At 40.5% G+C, this 25,431-nt stretch overlaps 1 protein-coding gene across 1 annotated transcript in view; it reads right to left on the bottom strand.

Moving 5' to 3' along the window:
- The window catches only part of HECTD2 (HECT domain E3 ubiquitin protein ligase 2), a 72,629-nt gene that overhangs the window by 31,030 nt on the left and 16,168 nt on the right, over window positions 1–25,431 (bottom strand). Inside the window, exons 2-3 of the mRNA XM_069568000.1 lie at window positions 22,761–22,890; window positions 2,027–2,165 (exon numbers count right to left, since the gene is read on the bottom strand). Coding sequence (XP_069424101.1) covers window positions 2,027–2,165; window positions 22,761–22,890 — 269 coding nt within the window. The remainder of the gene's footprint in view (window positions 1–2,026; window positions 2,166–22,760; window positions 22,891–25,431) is intronic.

Here is a 25,431-nt window from a genome sequence, read left to right as displayed (position 1 = left end):
CCCATTTATTTGCTTTTTTAAAAGTTCACTTTTGGGCTTCCCTGGTGGTCCATGGGTTGTGAATCCACCTTGCAATGCAGGGGACGCCAGTTAGACTCCTGGCCTGGGAGGATCCCACGTGCCACGGAACAACTAAGCCCAAGCATCACAACCACTGAGCCCGTGTGCCTAGAGCCTGGGCTCTGCAACAAGGGGCGCCACTGCAATAAGGAGCCCATGTACCACAACCAGGAAGCAGCCCCCACTTGCCACACTAGAGAAAGTCCATGCACAACAGCAAAGACCCAGCGCAGGCAAAATAAAGACACAAATTGTTTTTAAAAGTTCATTTTGACATGCTCTTTCTTTCCTTTCCAGCCAAATTTCTTGACAGATTTTGTTTACATTCTATCCCTACTTTCTCTTTCTCACTTAGTCCTTTGAGTATCCATTTGGTTTTTATTATTAGGTTGGTGCAAAAAGTAAATGTGGTTTTGCATTGTTGAACTTTGCCCTCTGACATGGGAATACACTCTTAAATAAATGTGGTTATGTTATGATACATCATTTTAATGCACATTTCTTGCTTTATGTTTTTTTGCTAATGACTTATTACTAGCTGTTTATTTTATATTTTAGACTACAGAAATAATGTTAGACAAAAAGCTAATTTGAGCAATTTTTGTATTCGAGCTCAAAATGGGTCATAAAGCAGTGGAGACAATTAACAATATCAACAACACATTTGGCCCAGGAACTGCTAACCAATGTACAGTGCAGTGGTGCTTCAAGAAGTTTTGCAAAGGAAATGAGAGCCTTGATGATGAGGAGCATAGTGGCTGGCCATTGGAAGTTAACTATGACCAACTGAGAGCCATTATTGAAGCTGTTCTTCTCATAACTACATGAGAAGTTGCCAAAAAGCTCAACGTTGACCATTCTAAGGTCATTCGGCATTTGAAGCAAACTGGAAAGGTGAAAAAGCTCGATAAATGGATGCCTCATGAGTTGACTGCAAATCAAAAAAGCCATCGTTTTGAAGTGTCATCTCTTATTCTATGCAACCAACCATCTCTTGATTGGATTGTGACCTGTGACGAAAGGTGGACGTTATACGACAACTGGCAGTGACCAGCTCAATGGCTGGACAGAGAAGATGCTCCAAAGCACTTCCCAAAGCCAAACGTGCACCAGAAAAGGACCACAGTCACTGTTTGGTGGCCTCCTGCCTGTCTGATCCACTACAGCTTTCGGAATCCCAGCGAAATCATGACATCTGAGAAGTCTGCTGAGCAAATCGATGAGATGCACTGAAAACTGCTACATCTGCAGCTGGTACTGGTCAACAGAAGCGATCCAATTCTCCATGACAACCCCCGACCACACAGCACACAGCAAATGTTTCAGAACTTGAACCAATTAGGCCATGAAGTTTTGCCTCGTCTGCCATATTCACCTGACCTCTTACCAACTGACTGCCACTTGTTCAAGCATCTTGACAACTTTTTGGAGGGAAAACACCTCCACAACCACCAGGAGGGAGAAAATGCTTTCCAAGAGTTCACTGAGTTCTGAAGCATGGACTTTTATGCTACAGGAATGAAAGAAGTTATTTCTTGTTGGGAAAAATGTATCAACTGTAATAGTTCCTATTTTGATTAATAACGATGTGTTTGAGCCTAGTTATGATTTAAAATTCATGGCCGAAAACCAATATTACTTTTGTACCAACTTAATAGCAGCAAGGTAGCTTCCATGGTCTGTGTGTCACTTAGTAAATGAAATCTTATTTTTTAAAAAGGACACATTCCTTCATCTCTGCTTGCTTGTTTTGACTCATTTTCTCTTATTTAGTGTTTCTTTTGTTGCAACATTATATATTTGTTCTCACCTTCAACTTAAGACATCCAGTCATTGGTGCCTTCACTCTTATAATACCTTATGAGCCATAAGTTCAATTAATTTCCCACACAAAAATATTAAATTATGTGAAATGCTGACATGCAGTTGATTATATGTCTACATGTAACAATGAGCCAAAACTTACAGAAAGTCTTTCATAGTTTTGGGCTGAACTGGAAGGATGGGTTCTGGAAGAACTGGGGCTTTTATTTCAGATGATAATGGATCTGTGGAGATGCGCTGTTTTTGTCTAACATCAAGGGAAATTGGTGGTAGGTCTCTCACTGTGAAGGATAAAGTAGTCAATGCAATTAATCATAAACTTTTCCAAATTATAAAAATGCCATGCTAAGTCAACATGAACAGAAAACGAATGGATTATTTTCTATTGCATCCACTTTGGGACAATATAATAGAGAAACCTACCACACTGAAGGGCACTTACTGGGAGAGTCTGTTGTCACCCTACCCAATTTCACCCATGATAGAAAAATTATATGACATTAAAAGTTATCTACAGATATAATATGGGGCTTCCCAGGTGGCTCAGTGGTAAAGCATGCAGGTTCAATCCCTGCACCTCCAGAGGGCTGGGAAGATACCTTGGAGAAGGAAATGACAACCCACTCCAGCATTCTTGTCTGGAAAATCCCATGGACAGAGGAGCCTGGTGGGCTACAGTCCATGGGGTCACAAAGAGTCAGACACAATGTAGGGAATGAACAACAAAAACAGATATAATATAGAATTTTTCTTTCACCGCCTCCCTTCCTATAAACTGTCTTTTAGAGATTTCAGTGGATATTTTTAGCGATTATTAGCTTTTTGAATACAGTTGCTCCTTGAATGGTGCAGAACTTGGGCACCAGCCCCTCACATAATTTTACAGTTGGCCTTCTGCACCCTCGGTTCAGCATCTGCAGATTCAACCACAAACAGATTCTGCAGTAGTACAGTACTTCTATACTGAAATTTATTGAAAAAAAAAAAAAAAACAATCAGCCTGTAAGTGGACTCACACAGTTCAAAACCATGTTGTTCAAGGGTCAATCGTATAGGTAGGTCCCTTATTTATATTCTCTGCAATTTCTGTTGGAGTTTCAGCACTTTGTTATCAATTTGCATGAACAGTTTCTGTACTTTTCTTTTCCCCCAAATACCTACTGGTTCAATGACTGGCCTTTTTGTTGCATTTCATAACCGTATCATGGTAAAATAAAACAAGTACAGAAATAGCTCATAAAACAAATGTATGGCTTAAAGAATTACTGCAAGGCAAACACCTGTGAAACGCTAACCAGTCAAGAAATAGAGTGTTACCAGCCCCTCCCTGCTCTGTCTATTCCAATGTTAGTTAATTTCTCTCAATTTCTTTATAACTCTTTCCTCATTTCTTTTTAAATGTTAAGTATTTTCTCATTTTTTAGGTCTCATAAGGTGTTTTACATTTGTTTGCTTTTATGCTCCTTCCAGTTTATTTCTAAGATTAAATTCTAATTATTTCCTTCACTGTCACTTCAGCTTTCATTTTTTGCGATTCTAATTTATGGCATTCTTTCAGGTGTCATGTCATTTTCTTAATGAATTTTAGCTCATTTTGAAATAGAATTTTATCTTTTTTTTGTGGGCATGTGTTTCTGATGTGCTCTCATTGCTCAAGTGGCTATTATATTTTTTATTACAATAAAATTTTGTAATAAAAAATTATAGAATTTTGTAGCCAATTTGATTTGAAATTACCCAAATTTTTAGAAGGAGGTGTAGCTCTCCTTTTTTCATTTTTATGTAGAACTCAAATATATGGTAGCTTGCTTTCTGGGATTCCAGGCCCTGCTTCCCTGCTCCACTTTTATTCTGGTTTTCTCTGTGTTTAATCGCTATTGTCCCAGAGCTGCTCAAATCTGATTCTAATCTCAGGATGCCCTCCACACCCACCCCCAGCCTGGAAGGAAGCACTAGTTGGGAGAATCCACAGGGGTTACCTGCTCCCTGCAGACCTCACGTGGGCCACCTGCATGCACCTGCTCTTGGCAAACCCCTCCCGATTTCAGTTTCTGTTCTCCAATTGGCCTCCTGGGCTTTCCAATGAATAGCCATTCCCTTCTTCAGAGGATCTTCCCCACCCAGGGATCAAACCCCTGTCTCCCGCATTGCAGACAGATCCTCTACCATCTCAGCCACCATGAAAGCCCTTATCCAGTGAATACCTGCTGCTTATTTGGAAGCTCTCTTGGTCTCGAGTCTGTCAAACAGCCCAGATGCTTCCTTCTGCTTACATCTGATTCTGGTGGTTTGTCCTGCTATCTTTTGGGGTTTACAGGGACATTTTATGAGCTAATTCTGTAGTAAATGATGTCCAAGGTGTTTAATTTTGCTATAGAGGTGGGGTGTGTGTTTTACTAGGGACTCAGATTAAAAAACAATGCTGCTTCTGCTGTTACCTTCTTTAAAATCTGTTTGCCTTTTATTTCTGAAAACAGAAGAGTAATTTTTCTCATTTTATTCATTTTTAATTGGAGGATAATTGCTTTACAATATTGTGCTGGTTTCTGCCATACATCAACATGAAACAGTCACAGGTATACATATGTCCCCTCACTCTTAAACCTCCCTCCCGCCTCCCACCTCATCCCACCCCTCTAGGTTGTCACAGAGCACCAGGTTTGAGCTCCCTGCATCATATTGCAAATTCCCACTGGCTATCTGTTTTACATATGGCAGAGTCTGTTTTTCAAAGCTACTCTCTCAATTCATCACACCTTCTCCTTCCCCAACTGTGTCCACAAGTCTTGGAAACAGGAAAGTATTTAAATAATACTTCCATTACTTACTTTATCAACATATTCCTTTAGTAATTTTTAATGAGCCAAGCCTTCCCTCCCAAGAGACCTAGAGAGCAGATGACCACGTATCTCTTCTAATCTGTGCTTCTTTTCCACTGCAGTACCTGTGAAGGATATACTTACCACATTGCCTAGCAAATAGTAAATGCTCAATAAACTTTATCATTTCTAGAACTTATGAGGCAATGCAATATAAAATGTATTTTTTTCCCTAAATGGCCCATTTCAGAATACCATGTATAAAGGTATGTCACTGCACACTGTTTTTTGATACTTTTATAATCTATTAAGTTCTTGTATATTCTGGAGCCTATTATTGGGCTAATGCATATGACTCTACTGACCTGTTAATTTTTGTACGAAATAATTTCAGTTACTATAGCTTAATATCTATCAATACCTGGTAAGGCAATAGGCTTGGTGAGAGATAGCTGGTGGCTTGGGCCTGAGTGGTAGTAGTAAACTGATGAGAGATGGTAGGATTTGTGACATATTCTCAATATAGAATGATAGGAAGATGTGTCGGCAGACAGGTAGAAATGCCAGGATTTGTTAAAAGAAAGATGAGCCAAAGATGACTTTGATAATTTAGCTTGACCATTAACTGGGACCATTTACTGAAACGGAGAACACTAGACCACTCAGTTCAGTTCAGTCACTCAGTCGTGTCCGACTCTTTGCGACCCCATGAACCGCAGCAAGCCAGGCCTCCCTGTCCATCACCAACTCCTGGAGTTCACCCAAACCCATGCCCATTGAGTCAGTGATGCCATCGAACCATCTCATTCTCTGTTGTCCCCTTCTCCTCCTGCCCTCAGTCTTTCCCAGCATCAGGGTCTTTTCCAATGAGTCACCTCTCCGTATCAGGTGGCCAAAGGATTGGAGTTTCAGCTTCAACATCAGTCCTTCCAATAAACACCCAGGACTGATCTCCTTTAGGATGGACTGGCTGGATCTCCTTGCAGTCCAAGGGACTCTCAAGAGTCTTCTCCAACACCACAGTTCAAAAGCATCAATTCTTCAGCACTCAGCTTTCTTTCTAGTCCAACTCTCACATCCATACATGACCACTGGAAAAACCATAGCCTTGACTAGACAGACCTTTGTTGGCAAAGTAATGTCTCTGCTTTTTAATATGCAGTCTAGGTTGGTCATAACTTCCCTTCCAAAGAGTAAGCATCTTTTAATTTCATGGCTGCAATCACCATCTGCAGTGATTTTGGAGCCCGGAAAAATAAAGTCAGCCACTGTTTCCACTGTTTCCCCATCTATTTGCCACAAAGTGATGGGACCGGATGCCAGACCACTAGAGGAAGTTTTGTTTTTTTTCAGGGGTTGGGGTGGGTGGGAGTCAGAAAGTTTTCTTTTGGCCATTTTAAGGTAAGATGTTTATGAGACATCCAAATGCAGATGTTGAGTAGATATGACTCTTGAGTGCAGGGGAGCTGTGAAGGTTTATAGCTCATAGTAAAAATGCTCGATTAACGAGATCCCTAAGGAGAGGGTAAACAGAGAAGAAGCCTGAGAATTGAGCTCTGGGGACTGTGTCCTGGAGCAGTCCAACACTGGAAGCCAATTAATTGTCTCTCTTTTATTTCACAGTGAAAATACTGAAGGACTTTTATTTTGAATGTAGCTCTAGTCTTCTCTTATAATTTATGATGCAGTACTTTCATTTTCAAATGATTTAATTATAAACACAGACAAATCCAAATATCGCCAATAATCCAAAATAGAAAAACTAAGAGTTTAGTAAGGTCCATGGATTTTTAAAAAACCAATATATAGCAGTCAACTAGCAACAAACTATAAAATACAGTTTTTAAAATTTGTAAAACTATTAAAAAATAATAATAAATAAATTGTAAAATCTCCGTAGAGAAAATACTAAAAGTTTGTTTACAGATTGAAAAAAAGATCTAAATAAATAGAAAGCAATACCATATTTGTGGTTGATGATCCTAAAGAAGACAATTTTCCCTAACTGGTCATCAGATTCAAAACAGTTCAATAAAATCCCAGGCTTCCCTGGTGATTCAGACACAAAGGATCCACCTGCCAGAGAGGAAGATGCAGGTTCAGTCCCGGGTCCGGGAAGATCCCATTTGCCACGGAGCAACAGACTGGGCCCCACAACTACTGAGCCTGTGCTTTAGAGCCAGGGAACCACAACTACCGACGGCCTCGAGCTCTAGAGCCCATGCTCCGAAACAAGGGAGGCCACCACAATGAGAAGCAGCTCGTGAACCAGAGCTAGAGAGCAGCCCCCCCCCTCGCTGTAACTAGAGAAAGCCTGCACAGCAACGAAGACCTGGCACAGCCATAAATGAATAAATAAAATTATTTTTTTTTAATCCCAGCAATATTTTGGACTTTATTTATTCTAAAAGTCATATGGGAGACCAAATGCACAAGAATAGCTACAGCATTTCCAAAGAAACAGGAGTAAGAAGAAGGGACCTTGCTCCACCCTCAAACATTTTTTGAAGTTATAGTAACCAAAACAGAGTTTTACTAACATAGGATTAGATAAGTTAACCAATGGAATAGAGAACCCAGAATCATATCCATCCATACATAAAAGTTCAATATATGAAATATATGGTAGATCATTGGAAGAAACAAAGAATTTGAAAATATGATTAGCCACATGGGGAAAATAGGAAGTTGAATTCCTATCACATACTGTAAAATTAGGAATAGGAGAATCCTTCTGCTTTTGGGACAAAGAAGTTTCTTTTTTTTATAGGTGGAACCAAAAAGTACAACTGTAAGCAAATTGATACTTTTGACTTAAAATTAAAATTAAAAACTTCTGATCACCAAAGATACCGTGAATTTAAAAAATGTAAGTTACAAGTTGGAGAGAAAATCTGAAATACATACAAAAACAAAAGATGAGCACCTAGAGATATTTCCCAAAAATCATTGAGAAAAAGAAAAATAATCCAAACAGAAAGCCTGTTGTATTTTTTGCTTATCATGTTCCTTCTTGAGTTCAACATTGCTTCTTTCATTGTTTCCCTTCTGTTCAGGGAACCTTGTAATACATTCTTTTAGACCATCTACTGGCAAAAAATTCTGTGTTTTTTTTTTCCTTCATCTGGGAATGTCCTAATATCCTCTCCATTCCTGACCATAGGCTTCTGCGTATAGGATGCATGATTCTGGGTTGGCAGTTCTCTCAGCCACTTCCTTCTGGCCTCTATGGTTACTGATAAGAAGTTGTTATTTGAAAGATTTCCCCCTATCAGTTATAGGTATCATGTTTCTATGGCCACTTTCTAATATTTTGTTGCTGTTGTCTTTAGTTTTTAGAAGTCTAATTATGCTATGACTTGATGAGGAGCTCTTTGGGCTTACCCTGTATGAGATTTGCTCAGCTTCCTGAACCTAGAGGTTCATGTCTCTTGCCAAGTGTGGGAAGTTCTCAACTATTTTTTGAGTACTTTTTCAGCCTACCCTCTTCTTTCTCTCCTAAGACTCCAATGACAAGAATGTACTATCTTTTGTTACAGTCCCACAGGTCTCTGAGACGATTCATTTTTTTCTATCCAATCTATTTTCTCTTTATTGTTCAGACTGGGGTGATTTCCACTGTTCTATATTGGGCTTCCCTGGTGGCTCAGACGGTAAAGCGTCTGCCTGCAATGCCGGAGACCCGGGTTCGATTCCTGGGTTGGGAAGATCCTCTGGAGAAGGAAATGGCAATCCACTCCAGCACTCTTGCCTGGAAAATCCCATGGATGGAGGAGCCTGGCGGGCTACAGTTCATGGGGTCGCAAAGAGTCAGACACGACTGAGCGACTTCATTATATTCCAGCTCATTAATTCCTGTCCCTTCCATTCTGCTGCTGAATCCACCTACTAAGCATTTTACTTTGGTTACTATATTTTGTTAAGCATTAATACTTACAAACCAATAGATTAATATTCTGTAGATTCTAAATTCTACAATAATGAAATGTAATTCCATTACTGTAATGTAGTCAGAATATATTTCAACTAAGAGAACACAATCATCACAGCAGTAACATAGCTGTAAGGTTCTTCCTTCCTTCCTTCCTTATTCACTCTCCCAATCAAGCATTATCTTTCGATATCTCACTGACTTCAAATTTAGAATATCTTTTAAAATAAACTTTTCACATTAGAAGACAGCACAGAACTGCTATTTCTTATACTCAAGAGGAATAATTTTTGAACTTTACTGTACATCAGAATCACCTGAAGACCCCATTGAACTAAAACAAAAATTACTGGGCCCCCTCACAGTTTGTGATTCAGTAGGCCTGGGGTAGGGCCCAAGAATCTGCATTTCTAACACGCAAGTCTGAGGATCACATTGAGGAACACAGTTCAGTGATTTGGAGAGAACAAAGACAGTGATAATATAGTGAATAAAACAGATGATTAACCTTCTTTAATTCAATTCTACAATTTAGTTTTATACCCTTTATTAAATATGGAAATATCTAATTTCTAACAATTTGTACTTTAAGCACAAATCAGACAGAAGTTCATCAGTTAGTAAAATTAGATAGCTCTGTAAATGATTTGTTAGGTGTTATGTTTGGCAATCATTATTAAAGGGAAAGAAAGCTGCAGAAAAGAACCTCTCTCCAACACCAGTCTCGTTTTATTATTACTTTTTGAGGCTCCTCTACAGTTTCTCTTCCTCTTCACCAGGCTTACCCTTTCCTATCCCTTCCCACATACCTTTCTCAACCTGGCTATAAACACCCACTATTAGATACAAACAGGCTCATTCACATATAAATTAACTTATTCACTCACAGAGCATATATACACATTTTTATACCCACTCATTTTTATTAATATCACGCTGAGGTGGAAGAGAGAAATTTTAGTTAGTAAGAGAACTGGATTTTGGCAAAGATTGAGAGTGGGGAGATTCTTACATAAGAGAAATCGTAATGCCAAAGCCGAGAGGATTAGAGGATGAGGTTAGAACCAGAGGCCCAGATGGAATTTATTTTTAGTTTGGAAGGTAACTTGGGCTGAAGAGTAGTGCAGAATGCTAACGTACTATGTTAATGGGACTTGAGTCACAAAGAAAGGCAGAGTCCTTTGCTCACATTAGTGAATGAAAGCCAAACTACAGGATGTGACATTCAGCTATTAGGAAAGGAAGGATAACAGCTCACAGCTGCTCTCATGTCCCTGAATATCAAGGCATTGTTTCCAGAGACAGGCTTCCAGCCTGCTCTCGCAGATGGTTATTAAAACCTAACTCAAAAGAGAAAATCAATAATGGTGGTGAAGAAGGATTAATTAAATCTCAAACTGATATTATAAATAGAACAGCAAATCTTGTTCTATCATCTACAGCTTTCTCTGCAATACAGGATATCATAATACACAGGAAAAAGTCACAATATACACTTATCAGTGAACCTGTCCTTTAGGTTTCGTTCAGCCAATACATGGGAACACTGTGCTAAACTGATAAGCAGTAATCATTTTCCCTTTCTTTTAATATACCGTTGCCAATTTTAGTTGGTTGCTTAGAAACATTAAGTAAAATACTTGATGCCATGTGAGAAGAGTAAGGGTTATGGTGGGGGTTGGTAGTGTATTTTTAAAAATGTGAGGATCATAATATAACCACATATAAGGGCATGAGATTATTAGCCAAAATTTACCAGCTCACTGTTTTGAAGAAGCTATCATGGGCTGACTCTGGCTGGAGACCAGTAATACGTAGCTTTCCACAGCCCCATCACCGAGGTGATGACTGACACTGTAAACTGGCCACATGGTTAGGAGACTGAAGGTAGCTTCTAGTCAGTCAGCACAGGTAACAAGAACAGCATCGAAAGCAACAGGAGTCTCTATGCAGGTTAGGCATTCAACAAGAGAGCCGGGTCTCCGATCCTTATCCCCCTGTTGCAGGAAAGCAAACAATGATGTACCGGTGTGCTGCTGGTGACACACTGATGCAAAATGCTATACCCTAAATTATCCCAAATAATTTGCAATTAAGTAAGTAATAAGTAATGGAAAAAGCACCAGTCTTGGAAACAAAAGCCGAGGTTCTGTTGCTGGCTGGGTTACTAACTTTCATAACCTTAGACAAATCATTCAAACTCCTTGGGTCTTGGGTGTGATCTTATAAAATGAAAGAGATGGCCTAAGCTGATCATTCCCAAGGATCCTAAGAAGAACTCCAAGGGCCACCTCAGGGGAATGGTGCTGTGTCCACTCAGGGAAACTAAGCTTTTCTCAGCTTAATACACTGATGCTCTAAGAAAGATTGTTTTTCAAAAGGTGTTTACTCTGAAAATTAAAGAAAAAAAAAGGTTTGAAAAGCACTGGTTCAATAATTTCTAATTCCCATCTCTAAAACTTTTAAGAACAAAATGGATAGGACTTATAAACCAACTGAAAAGGTAAAAATTCTCTATTATAGAACATAATGTAATGACCTATAAAAGAAAAAATGGAAGGAGCTTGGAAATTTAACATTCATATGTCATCTAAACACCTGATTTTAGTTATAAGTTTCTGTCTTACAACAGGGTAAAGGAGAAAGTTCTGAAATAAGCCTCGAAAGACCTGTCCCCCCCGCCCCCCGGATATACACCTTATGTTCACATGATGTGGTAGTTCTAAAATAGGTCCATAAATTCTTTGATATTCCTCCCATCAAAGGATGGAGTCTAATTCTCCCTTTGAATATAGCCCAGACTTAGGGGCTCCCTGCTGATGAAAAATGTGGCAGAAGTGACGCTGTATGACATTACAGAATAAAGCCAATCTTTCTATCATGTATAAAGACAAGTGGCAAAAATGAAGCCTAAATTTACATGGAAGTATGGAGAAGGCAATGGCACCCCACTCCAGTACTCTTGCCTGGAAAATCCCATGGACGGAGGAGCCTGGAAAGCTGCAGTCCATGGGGTCGCTGAGGGTCGGACACGACTGAGCGACTTCACTTTCACTTTTCACTTTCATGCATTGGAGAAGGAAATGGCAACCCACTCCAGTGTTCTTGCCTGGAGAATCCCAGGGACGGGGGAGCCTGATGGGTTGCCGTCTATGGGGTCGCACAGAGTCAGACACGACTGAAGCGACTTAGCAGCAGCAGCAGCAGCAGGAGCTAGTAAACCATGAAATGTCAAAAACAAAACTCAACAAGGATCAAACAAGATCAGTATGTTGGAAAACTAACCCTTTAAATAAAAAACCTCAGGTGTAGCAGATATTCTGCCACTCATAATGCCCCATTTCCTCAGTCTATAGACGAGCTAATGAAGGGCCATCAGGTCTAGGTTTAATGTCTAAGGTCCCAAATGACAAGTCATTGCCTGGTAGCTCATCTGGTAAAGCATCCGCCTGCAATGCACGAAACCCTGGTTCGATTCCTGGGTCAGGAAGATCCCCTGGAGAAGAACATGGCAATCCACTCCAGTATTCTTGCTTGGAGAATCCTCATGCACAGAGAAGTCTGGCAGGCTACGGTCCACGGTGTCGCAAAAAGTTGGACACAACTGAACGGCCAAGCACAGCAATAGCAAACTCAAAGACACAGTTCATACTTAATATCCTAATTGACCACGTGCGAGTGCTGGGCAGGTAATAAGTGAGTTGCAACTTGAAGGCTCCCTCTACTGGTTCAGTACTCTGCACTGCTTCTGACTACTTCAGTAGTGGCAAGCCGTGGAAACAGGGAGAGACCAGAGTGAGTTAGTCATAACAGGTGGTGTTTACATCTTTGTCTATAGGATGACTTTTCTGAACATTTGGCAGAAAATAAAATTGAAGGCAGGAGAGAGAAAAGAAGAAAGACGGGGAAAAGAACCCACTCTGACTCAGAGAGTCATCAGAGCCAAATAAAAGTGACATATTCATTGGTGTTCGGAGATGCACTTTCTTACTAAGTTCAACAGTGTGTGTGTTTGTAAAGCTTCAGCAGAAGCATACATAAAACGTTCTTTTTTTGGGTCTAGTCATAAAAATATTCAAAAGTGAAGTTGCTCAGTCATGTCCGACTCTTTGCGACCCCATCGACTGTAGCCTACCACGCTCCTCCATCCATGGGATTTTCCAGGCAAGAGTATTGGAGTGGGTTGCCATTTCCTTCTCCAGAGGATCTTCCCAACCCAGGGATCGAACCCGGGTCTCCTTCATTGTGGGCAGATGCTTTACCATTTGAGCCACCCAGGCTGCTTGTAAAATACTCAAAAGCTCTTTTTATACAAGGTTACCTCTAATAGCATAAATGTCTTACCCTGGACATACATTAGAGAACTGTAGCTGAGACAGATTTCAGGATGAACTGGCCAGAAACCCAGAAAAAGTTCTTCGCACATATTTCCTCAAATTATTTGTTGAGTAAAGACTCTGAGTACCATGGACACTGGATCCTGGGGATATACAGAAACTGTAAATGAGTTTACTCCTGAACCCAACAATGTCACTTCTAAGAATATCCTACAGATAAGCCGCAGGGGAACAAGCAGTACATGTTCAGAGCCATTCACGCAAGAGACAAAATAAACAATTCATTGATTCTAATAGCGTCTTGGTAAGTCCAATATAAAGGAACATAAAAAAAGAGTAAGGCAGCTCTTTATGCACTGATACAGGAAGATATCCAGGATACATTAACAACAACAGAAATAACAAGTGCTAGGTAATATGTAGGCAGTTACTTTTTGAGATAAAGTGGAAAATCGGCATGTATATTTATATTGGCTATCATTTGCATAAAAACACAGGCAAGAATACAAAAGTGAAAGTGAGACATCTAAAACACACCTATCTTTATAATTTTGATTTTTGAAACACATAAGTGTGCTGGCCATTCAAAAAATTAATTATAATTTTAAAAATTAGATGAGCCCTTTCCCTCTCCCCACAAAAAAAAAGCTTAAAGAGTTTACAGACTGGTCAAGAGACAGATGAATCAATAATTCAGTGCAGCAAGGTACTCTTAAGTTCTTGACAGATAAATCGCTCCCACAGGCGTGGTTAAGAAAAAGTAGGTCCAAGGTGAGTCACTCTGACCTAGAAAAGGATCTTGGAGATTTAGCCCCAAATCAATTCATTCTCCCAGGAATCCTGGAGATGCGGTCACCTGAGCCCCTGAAAGTGAAAGCGAAGTCGCTCAGTCATGTCCAACTCTTTGCGACCCCATGGACTGTACCCTACCAGGATCCTCTGTCCACCAGGATCCTCCATTCAAGGGATTTTCCAGGCAAGAGTACTGGAGTGGGTTGCCATTTCCTTCTCCAGGGGATCCTCCCGACCCAGGAATTGAACCTGGGTTTCCTGCATTGGAGGCAGACGCTTTGCTGTCTGAGCCACCAGGGAAGTACTTGGAGATACTTTTTTTAAGGCAGAAATCTTACAGCAGCTATTGTGAGCCCTTTTCTCTCCCCAGATGCCAAGTCCTGTGCTGGGTTTCTTCTCACAGTGCGTTTCCCTGTCTGCCTCTAAAACTGCTCCGGGAGAGGCTGTGAAAACTCTGTGGCACCCACCTGCACACAGCTCACAGCACCCCACCACTCACAGACCCAGCACCCTCTGAGCTGAGACCACTCTGTCCTTCCCTGGGCTCCTGGAGCAGCACGGACCATGGGACACACTTCTCCAGGTAAAGACCACACAGTTCACTGTGGCACCTCATGGCTCATCTAGAGCCAACTCAGAAAGCGGACTGAGTGGGGAGAGGCCCAGCGCCCCTGGGCGCCGTCAGGGTTCATATCAACTTTTCCTGAAATAACCGAGAGTGCAAAGGCACTTGAAAAGGCATGGAGAGGAATTACTTCCCCTCTTTCAGAGATGGCCTGTGCTGTTTAAAGATGTCTTAAAATAATCTGACAGGCGCATAATCACCATAGAAAAGAAGGTACAAAAGAGTAAGAGAGGACGTAGCGCTCACCCTGTCCCCCGTTACTTGCCACTTATATTGTTTCTCTGAAGATGTATCATCCCCGGCAGCTGTTATAGTAGGTAAAACTCCCACACTGCTCTGATCTTTAAAAGGACAGCCAACTCGAAAGGCATACCGAGTCACGTGATCCGCAGGGAAGCGAGGCATCCCTGGGCTGTTAGGTAAACCCACGCTGGGCTTTTGCAGCTTCTCTAATACCACTTGAAGATCAGACGGGGAGACAAGCTGTTAAGAGAATACCCAGCATGGGTCCCGCGAGAGAGAGGAAACTGGAATAACTGCCAAGAATGAGGCATCTTTGAGGAAACAATCTTATTGGCAAGAGAGGCTTTGCAAAAGATCAAGGAATTATAAACATGCTTACATTTGGAAGACTTGGTCTAACTTCCCACTCAATAAAAGAGTTCTTTTGCAGCAGCCCTGACATATGAACTTCATGTCATGCCTGAATTCAAGCGGCACCCAGACAGAACGGTTACGAGAAGTCAGCGCCAGCAGTTCCAACACAGAAAAGGAAGTCCGCTAAGAGGTCTATTCCCGCAGAGTGATATATACATCAAGATATATATACACTCCAAGATCAGGGTGGGGCTGAGTGCAGATTCCACGAGAACGGAACAGACGAGAGGGCCAAGTGGTGGGAGCCCAGATATGTGGACCATATTCCGAATCAATACATGCACCCAGGGAGGAGGCAGGCAGGTGTGGGCACCAAGCTGGCAAGCGGGGTTCAGAGGTCAAGATAGTAGTGGTATAGAAAGAATAGAGGAATCGGTGGGAATCAAAAGCAAAGGAATTTGAACAAACAGTCCAAAGAAAGTCATGGCTATGCGTTGCTTCTTTTTGACTCCCTGTCATTCTCCTTAGCAGGTAATTCAGTGCTTATAAGGTTCCTAACCCTCTGTTGTGGGCTGAACTGTGTCTGCCAAATAGATATGGTGAGGTCCTAACCCCCCGGGAGCTGTTAATGTGACTTTGTTTGGAAATAAGGTCTTTGCAGATATAATCCAATTAAGATGAGGTCGTATTTGATTGGGGTGGGCCCTAATCCAGTGACTGATGCCTTTGCAAGAAGAGAGAAACCCGGGCACAGAAAGATACACAGGGGAGAAGGCCACGTGAAGACAGAGGCAGAGGTCAGCACGAAGACACGTGCAAGTCAAGGCGTATCAAGAATTGCTGACAAGCGGCAGAAGGTACGAGAGAGGCGCGGGACAGTTTCTTCCTCAGAACCTTCAAAATGAACCAGTGCAGCCAACACTTGGGTTTTAGACCCCTAGCCCCCAGAACCAGGAGAGAATGAATTTCTGTTGCTGTAAGCCACCATGTATGTGGTGCTTTGTTACAGCAGCCTTAGAAGACTAACACGTTTTCCAAGAAGATGACTGAATTCAGGGCAAGAGCGAGCGAGTTTCCTGCTTGCTTCTCCTACCTCCTCCCTTCCTTCAAGTCCACAGTCTGAGCAAGAAGTGCCCTTCTCTCCTTGCTGGAGCCAACCCCTGAAACCTTCTGCCTCTTCCTCGAGCCTATCCTTTCACCACTGCTCTGTTCTCTGTGCATTTTATTAGCTTGCGTTTCTACTGAAACTTCACCCTCTCCCTGCCTCACATCTTTTTGTTTGATCACACTATCCTGCAAGATTCCACTGTTCTTTCTTCGTTTCAGTTCAAGCTACTCTAAAGGCTGTCTACACTGCCCCTAGATCCTTACTGTTAGAGGTGAAGTGAAGTTGCTCAGTCACGTCCGACTCTTTGCGACCCCACAGATTGTAGCCTACCAGGCTCCTCCATCCATGGGATTTTCCAGGCAAGAGTACTGGAGTGGGTTGCCATTTCCTTCTCTAGAGGATCTTCCCAACCCAGGGATCGAACCCGGGTCTCCCACATTGTAGGCAGATGCTTTACCGTCTGAGCCACCAGGGAAGCCTCCTTACTGTTAACCTATACCTTACTGTTAACCTATACCTTAATTTTTTACAACCTGAATTCTCCTGCTAACTATCCTACTGAAATGGTTCTCAGAGTCACCAAAAAGCACACTGACCAACAAATCCTTAGCTCTGCCTCAGCACTCACTCATCTTGTGCTCTCTCAACAGTGGCACCACTGACTAAATCCTCTCCTTCAAATTCTCTTTTCCCTTGAATTTTCAAGTCAGGGCACAACCTGGTTCTTTGACTTCCTTCAGGGCTTATTTCCTTTTACCAACTCTCCTTTTAAACTCACTTTTCCTTTTCTGTCTCTTTCATTAGTTATAAAAATTCACACAGGGCAAGGCACTTACAACTCCCTGTGGCTTAAGTTTCCCTACCCTTGGCCTGGGAAAATAATTCCAATCTTAGGCTGGAGGCTCGGATGGTAAAAAACCTGCTGACAGTGCAGAAGACCTGGGTTCGATCCCTGGGTCAGGAAGATCCCCTGGAGAAGGGAATGTCTACCCACTCCAGTATTCTTGCCTAGAGAATTCCAAGAACAGAAGAGCCTGGTGGGCTACAGTCCATGGGGTCGCAAACAGTCAGACGTGACTGACTGACTGATACACAAGAGGCTGCTGCAGGACCTACATGTGTCTGTGTATGTTCAGTGCTGAGAACTGCGTCCAACATGCAAGAGGCACGCAGTAAAGCTGCTGGCGTGGCTCCTGTTGTTACTGCTTGAGTGCACCCACTTTCCCATCCCAAGCTGTCTCTTGTTTCACTCCATGCAATAAATACTTGCTAAGACCCCCTGATGGACAAGGGAACTGCCCTTAGGCTCTGCAGGGGTTACAAAGGTATTTATTCCCTCATGAAACATACAGTCTAGGAGATTAAAGTACACAAATGATACTACGCAAGATTGAGACTAAAATAGGTAAGAAAAAAGAAACACCTATATTGTAAGAAGGGAAGAATGACAACAGTTAGGGAGAATTAGCAAGGGTTCAGTAAAAAGGTAGCACTGAAGAACAGACAGGATCTGCCAGCTGGAGAGGAGGGAAGAGTGCATTCCAAGGCAGCGGGAACAAACTGCAAAAACTCTGCAGTGAGCAGGTATGAGGCATCCAGGAGAGCAGATGAAATGTAAGTTGTATAGAGGAGAAAGGAGGGAGATCACATTGAAAAGCTGTCATATTATGAACATCCTTGCGTGTCAAGGTAAAAAATTTGTATTTAATTTTGGAAGCTTTAGGGAGTATTAGAGATGATGTAATTAGAGTTGTGTGATTAATGTCATATGATTAATCAGACAAGAGAAACAAGTCAATCAGGAGTTTCCTCTATCTGTCAGAACAAGAGTTTTGTTGTCAGAAAATGTGGGATCGAACTGTAGGTCTGTCACTTAGCAGCCTGACCATGGCCAAGTCACTTACCCTGTCTGAGCTCCTGTTTTTACTTATTAAATGTATGTTATAAGCAGAGATTTAAGAGGGCCTCAGGATTCTCAGCCACCTGGTGGATCACATTTCATGACCAAAGGGAGTGTGCAGACCTAATTAAGATTACTAACTGTGTTGTTGTTCAGTCACTAAGTCATGTTTGACTCTGCGACCCCAAGAAGTACAGCACACCAGGCTTTCCTGTCCTTCACTATCTCCTGGAGTTTGCTCAAACTTAACGTCCATTGAGTCAGTGATGTCATCCAACCATCTGATGCTCTGTTGCCCCTCAGGTGGCCAAAGACTTGGAGCTTCAGGTTCAGCAGAAGTCCTTCAGTGAATATTCAAAGTTGATTTCCTGTAGGATGGACTGGTTTGATCTCCCTGCTGTCCAAGAGATGCTCAAGAGTCTTTTCCAGCACCACAGTTCAAAAGCATCAATTCTTCAGTGCTCAGCCTTCTTTAGGGTCCAACTCTCACATCCATAGATGACTACTGGAAAAACCACAGCTTTGACAATACAGACCTTTGTTGGCAAAGTGACGTCTCTGCTTTTTAATACACTGTCTAGGTTTGTCATAGCATTTCTTCCACAGAGCAAGTGTCTTTTAATTTCACGGCTGCAACCACCAACTGCAGTGATTTTGGGAGCCCAAGAATATAAAATCTGTCATTATTTCCACTTTTTCCCCTTCTATTTGCCATGAGGTGATGGGACCAGATGCCGTGATCTTAGCATTTTGAATGTTGAGTTTTAAACCAGATTTTTCACTCTCCTCATTCGCTTTCATCAAGAGGCTCTTTAGTTTTTCTTCACTCTCTACCATTAAAATGGTATCATCTACATATGCGATGTTGTTGATATTTCTCCCGACAATCTTGATTCCAGCTTGTGATTAATCTAGCCCAGCATTTCACACGATGCACTCTGCATATAAGTTATATTATCAGGGTGACAATATATGGCCTTGATGTACTCCTTTCCCCATTTAGAACCAGTCCATTGCTTCATGTCTGGTTCTAACTGTTGCATCTTGTCCTGCATACAGGCTTCTCAGGAAACAGGTAAGGTGGTTTGGTATTCCTATCTCTTTGAGACTTTTCCAGTTTGTTGTGATCCACACAGTCAAAGGCTTTAGTGTAATCAATGAAGCAGGACTAGATGATTTTTTTGAATTCCCTTGCTTTTTCCTATGATCCAACAGATGCTGGCAATTTGATCTCTGGTTCCTCTGTCTTTTCCTAATCCAGGGAGATTCATCCAGGAAGGCAAAACCTTATAACATGAGACCTTTACAAGCAGAGGGTTTTCTCCCATTGGTTGCAGAAGACAAAGTCAGAGACACTGAAAGCATGAACGGGATTTGACACAAGGGATCCTCCTGCCAGCCCTGAAAAAGAAGGCTGGGAGACAGCCAGGGAGCCCGTGAGCAGCCTCTGGGAGCTGAGGGCAGCCCTGGGTGACAGTCAGCGAGGAGATGGGACCTCAGTCTTATAACTGCAAATAAGTTCTGCCAGCAACCTGAGGATTCTTGCCCAGAATCCAGCCCAGCCTCCACGCTGAGACCGTGAGTAGAAAACTCAGCCACACTCACCAAGATCTGACTTAAAAGAGCTGTGAGCTAATACGTGGTGGTGTTTTTAAGTCATTGTTATTGTTGTTTAGTCGCTAAGTCATGTCCAACTCTTTTGCGACCCCATAGACTGGACTGTAGCCCACCAGGCTCCTCTGTCCATGGGATTTCCCAGGCAAGAATCCTGGAGTGGGTTGCCACTTTCTTCTCCAGGGCATCTTTCTGACCCAGGGATTGAAGCTGGGTCTCCTGCATTGGCAGGCAGACTCTTTACCGTTGAGTCATGAAGGAAGTACCCTTTTGAGTCTTTAGGTTTGTGATAATTTGTTAAGCATCAACAGAAAACTACATCGTAGCAAATTTAGTATATATTTTATGTGATTGCTATGATGCTCAAAAAAAAATCATTTGAAAGTTTTCCCTAAATCATAAATATTACTCAAATAAGTTACAGTTACTATTTAGCTAAGGTCTAAAATAGAAATCATCTCTCTCAATTTCTCTCCCCCATCGAATAGGCTCACTTTCTTAATTTCTATAATTTTATCTATAATGGAATCACAATTATACATTTGTTTTGTTGTGGGACTGTGACATATGAGCACTGGTGCCTCCTTAGAGTAAGACTGAGGTGGTGAAATGTTTGTGTGTATATATATAAATGAAAGAAGAACGCAGTTATCAGGGACAAAGGTTGATAAATGAGATAATATAAATACTAACTGGTAAGAGTGCAGAATAGGTCTAGCAATCCCTTGGAGTGTCAACAGAAAATATGTCCAAGAATAATTTCTGCCATGTGCAGTTTATCAGTTCAGTTTAGCTCAGTCGCTCAGTTGTGTTTGACTCTTTGTGACCCCATGGACTGTAGCTTATGGGCACAGGCAGTTTACCAGGAACAAGGTCCTTAAACATTTTGAGGTTTGTTTTGTTTTGTTCAGGTGTGAGGGACATTTAAACCTTTGCCGATTTGTTTCATTACAGGGTAAGGGGTGCTTAAAATTGTGCAAGTAATGTATGATTTCTGTGATTAAAAAATATATAGAGTTATATAAAGAAACAGAACATATTAGTAATATCCAGCCAATCCTACTTTTCTGAGGAAACCACAGACAGGTTGGTGGTCATCCTTCCATACCTCTGTATCTGCTCAAAGAAGCCTAAAAGGATTACCCACACTTAAAAAAACTGGAGTCATACTCTACCAACTAATGTGTAACTTGCATTTTTCATTTGACAATGTATTGTATTTCTCCTAGAAAATTTATACATGTCATATTTCTCTTAATAGATGCATGGTATTTATAATATGGATTATCACAATTTAGTCAACCAGTTTATTCAGATAGCTTTCAAATATATCTATTGTAAACATTCTTTCCATGTATCTTTCAACACATATTATTTCCTTAGAATAAATTCCTAGAAATGGAATACTGGGTCAGTAAGTATATGAATATGTTAAAATTTGAATATATGTCAAATAATTTGCTCTCCAAAAAAGCTGTATCAATTTCTAAGCCTTCTAAGCAATAAAAGTGCCAATTTTCACACTCCACAGACAAGACCACAGATACATATGCCTTTTTTCTCTGCCACTAGGTAGGGAGATGTTAACTTCTTGTTTTAATCTGTACTTCTTTAATACTAGTGAGACTGAGCCTCCTTTCACATGTGTATTAACTGTTCATATTTCCTTTTTGGATTGGTCTGTTCATACCCTTTACCTTTTTTTTTTTTTCCCCTCCTGGAATGTTCATTTTTCTAATCTATTAATGATCTCTATGACACAAGAATTTATTTTTCACTGACTATGACATCTTAGTTTATGATCTTACAAAATTTCTACAGAAGTTTTAAATTTTCTTATCCTGCAAACATTGATTTTGTTTGTTTGTTTTATGGCTGTTGGCGTTGTCATCGTGCCAAAAGTTTACTATAAAAACAACTTCCTGTGCTTTCTTCTAGTACGTTTGTAGTTTTAAAAAATCTAAAGTTACTATTTTCCAAAAGTTGGAAAGTTTCCATAAATCTATTTTTTAAAGTAATTTAGCATCCTGTATATACAATATGTTTTACTGATCCATTTCCACCTATTTGACTATCTCGGTAGTATCACTGGTGCAGCTTTATAATATATGTTACGACAAAGGAATGGGCTCCTTCGCTACTTTTTCTTATATCCTCTTCTTTATTCATATAGATCAAATAGAGCATGCATCATTTTCTTAAGTTTTCTCCCAAAAACACTGTTGAAAAATTCATCAAATGTTAGAGAACAAATTGGTGTAGCTGACATCTCTACGATATTTCAGATTTCCCATCAAAATCCTCTTTTAGTCTTTTGATCAAACTTTACAGGTATACTTTGTATAGGTTTTGCGCACTTTCCCTTTGGTTTATTTCTAAATATTTCATATATTTTCCATCAAGTCTTCTAATTGGTTAGTGCTCAAATAAAGGAAATCTACTTAATTTTTATATATTTTTATTGTGTCAGGCTCCCTAACCAAACTTTCTTATTCATGAATTTTTGTGTCATTCTCTTACTCTAGGTAAGTGAAAGTGAAAGTGAAGTCGCTCAGTCATGCCTTAGCGTCGTGTCTTAGCGACCCCATGGACTGCAGCCTACCCGGCTCCTCCATCCATGGGATTTTCCAGGCAAGAGTACTGGAGTGGGTTGCCATTGCCTTCTCCGTAAATATAATGATTTTGCTCCTTTCTGTAAATATTTATAGAGCTTTTTTTAAAATTGTATTGACTAACCAGACCTAGCAGAACAATGCTGAATAATTAAAATCTACTTAAAAAAATTTTTTTTAATTTTATGTTGGAGCATAGCCAGTTAACAATATTGTGATAGTTTCAGGTATACATGAAAGGGACTCAGCCATACAGACACATGTATCCATTCTCCCCTCAAATCCCCTCCTATCCAGGCTGCCACATAACACTGAGCAGAGTTCTCTGTGCTATAAGTAGGTCCATATTGGTTACCAAGGAGCAGTGTGTACATGTTCATTCCAAACCACCTATCTCTCTCCTCCATTCTTCCCCCCGGCAACCAGAAGTTAAAATCTACTTATTCAATATTTCATTAATATGCTTTCAGCCAAGATATATAGACTGTGTACACTTTTAATAATTGTGATTACATTTATTTTAAAATTTTTAAATCTTTACCATTCTTGATGTTAGGGAAAACAAGATGTGTAGGTGAACTTCTGTTTTCAGTTGCTTCTTTCTTTTGGTTAACAGTTGAAATAACACTGCTGAAAGCAGAAATCTGGCCTTTGAATCCTCTGTCCAAACCCTAAAAACAGAAAAGTTAACACTGCAGCATAATTCCTACTAGGTGTATTTAATTTTACTGCAAAAATCATAAACATTTATAATAGAGATTTTTAGTTTGATGACAGATGCATGATAGATAAAACATATATATAATATTGACTTACCTTTTCTAGGACCAATTATTTTAAGTATAAAATGAAAATAGTCATGCCATCTAATGGCTTGTAAGTTGACAGAGTTTGGAAGTAGGGATAATAACAACACCTTTCTCACAGGGTTATTGTGAGGTTTACCTGAGATAATGTGTGGAAAGCAATGCGCTTTCTTGTCTTCTGATGCAACTTTAAAAGCTCAAGTAGAAAGATAAACCCTTTAGAGTTCATTTCGCTCTAAATATGTGATTAGACTTTCAGTATAAGGGGATTAAAAAAAACAGGGCTAAGCAACTTAAGTGCAAATAACAGAGCAATCTGCCTATAGCATAAAATCTATCCATTAACATACCTTCCACAAAATAATACCTATAAAATTCATAATATATAATCAATGTGCACTTTAATTATAAATAAAATCACATTACCAGGTCAATACTCAGTTATAAAGCTAGCTCAGGGCTTATTCTCAGTTCTCAGCTCTTTACAACTTACACTATATTCCAGTTTCCAGATGCTTAATCAAACACAGTAGTTAAATTCTTCCCTAACATTCACCTTTTTACACTGAAGATACGTTAATTTGTTTGCCTTCAGAGGAGAGTTTCTTTTTCATTTTCTTCTACATTTACCAGACTGATTTTCACTTACCTTTTCAGAATTAGCTCAGGTACCATGTAGCAAAAATATACACTCACCAAATATTTACTCTCCCACATCACCCACTCTCTTACAGCTAAATGAAACTATCTAATTCTAACAGGCTGCACGTGGAGGTGGTGTTGGCCATTGGTGGACCAGAAAGTACTAAGGCATTTAAGGCTGGTGGTAAATCACCAGCTCCTTTTTCTCCTTTCACTGTGACAATCACAGAGGCTCCGAGCCGAGATGTGAGAGCATCCATGGGCTCAGGTCCCCCAATCGCTATGTGGAGCAGAGGCACTGATAGCCAACAGCGGCTTATACAACTAACAGTAAATGCACCTTTAGAATTGCCAAACACTGAAATTTGGGACAACTTTGTAAGTGCAGTCTGACCCATTCTGTCATAACCTCTCTGCAAAGCATTTTCTGGTGGCCACTATTTCCACAAAAACCCATCCCTCTTATTTATGCTTGAGATTTACTTATTCCACTGAAATTATAATTTTTTTTAAAATATATACTGGCCCTTCATGTTGGACTTGAAATTTCTTATTCATCACAGAGCTTGACATCCAGTGACTCCTGTGCACAGAGCTTATACTTCAGAGTAAATTTATTTTTCTTTTAAAGAGATTAGTATAAAAAATAACCCAGAAAAAAATCAGATATACAGAATTTAAAAGTTTCTAGACTTGAGACTTTTTAAAAATTAGCTATCTAACCCCTTTATTTCACAGATGAGGAAAACAGCATTGAGATTCACCTAAAGTCATTCAGCTAACAAGCAACAACTAACAAGCCAACTAGTGATGGGCACTAACTGAGAACTTGAAGAATGCTTCCCTAAGGAAAGGACATGTATGCAACTCTGTGTATGCACCATCTTTGGCTGCTCACAGAATACGTTTTTTTTTTTTTTTTGGTTGTTGTTTGTTAGCTTGTTTGCTTTTTGGCTAGATTTAGGCTCAATGAAGTCTGAATCAGTATTTCTGTTAGGATTAGCCTACATGATCCAGCCTACAAAAGTTAAACAACTGAAATAAAGTCGTCTTCTAACAGATGCCTGAAGTTTCAGAATCACAGACAGTATCAACAAGGGTCTTGTACAGAGCCTATGCCACACTGGATTTTCCATAAATGATTACTCTTGTGACAACAACACTTAAAACAAGTCATGTATTGACTGCTTGGTAGAAGGAAATGGCAACCCACTCCAGTGTTCTTGCCTGGAGAATCCCCAGGACAGAGGAGCCTGGTGGGCTGCCGTCTGTGGGGTCGCACAGAGTCGGATGCGACTCAGCAGCAGCAGCAGATGCATACTACTAATTATGATAGGTGCTTTAATACAACATTTCTATGAGGTATATATTTACACCCCATTTTACAAAGGAGGAAACTGAAGTACCATACCAAAGTTCACAGAGCTGGAAAATGGGAATTCAAACTAGTCTGAATGACCTTGCTTACTACAGTAGCTATCACTTATTAAGAGCTGAGCATGAGACAGTAAGTGTGTTCCATATATCAGCCTGGTTTCACAACCCTTGCAGCTGGTATTCTCTTCTCTGCTTTTATAGATATGTGCCGAATGAAATTTAACAGCTTTGGGAGCAACTCACCTAACCAGAGGAAATCAACGTAAGTGGAAAAGCTAACTGTACTTTAAGGAACCCTCTGATATCCTAGCAATCTGGGAAAGGCTCAATATTTTATTTTATTTTCCTCCTCTTTCCTCTACCCCTTCTTAATAATAAGAGATTCCA

Source organism: Ovis canadensis, chromosome 22 (assembly GCF_042477335.2).
Source record: "Ovis canadensis isolate MfBH-ARS-UI-01 breed Bighorn chromosome 22, ARS-UI_OviCan_v2, whole genome shotgun sequence".
Classification (NCBI taxonomy): Eukaryota; Metazoa; Chordata; class Mammalia; order Artiodactyla; family Bovidae; genus Ovis; species Ovis canadensis.
The sequence above is the reverse complement of the archived record's forward strand: the minus strand, read 5'-3'. Positions and strand labels throughout refer to the sequence as shown.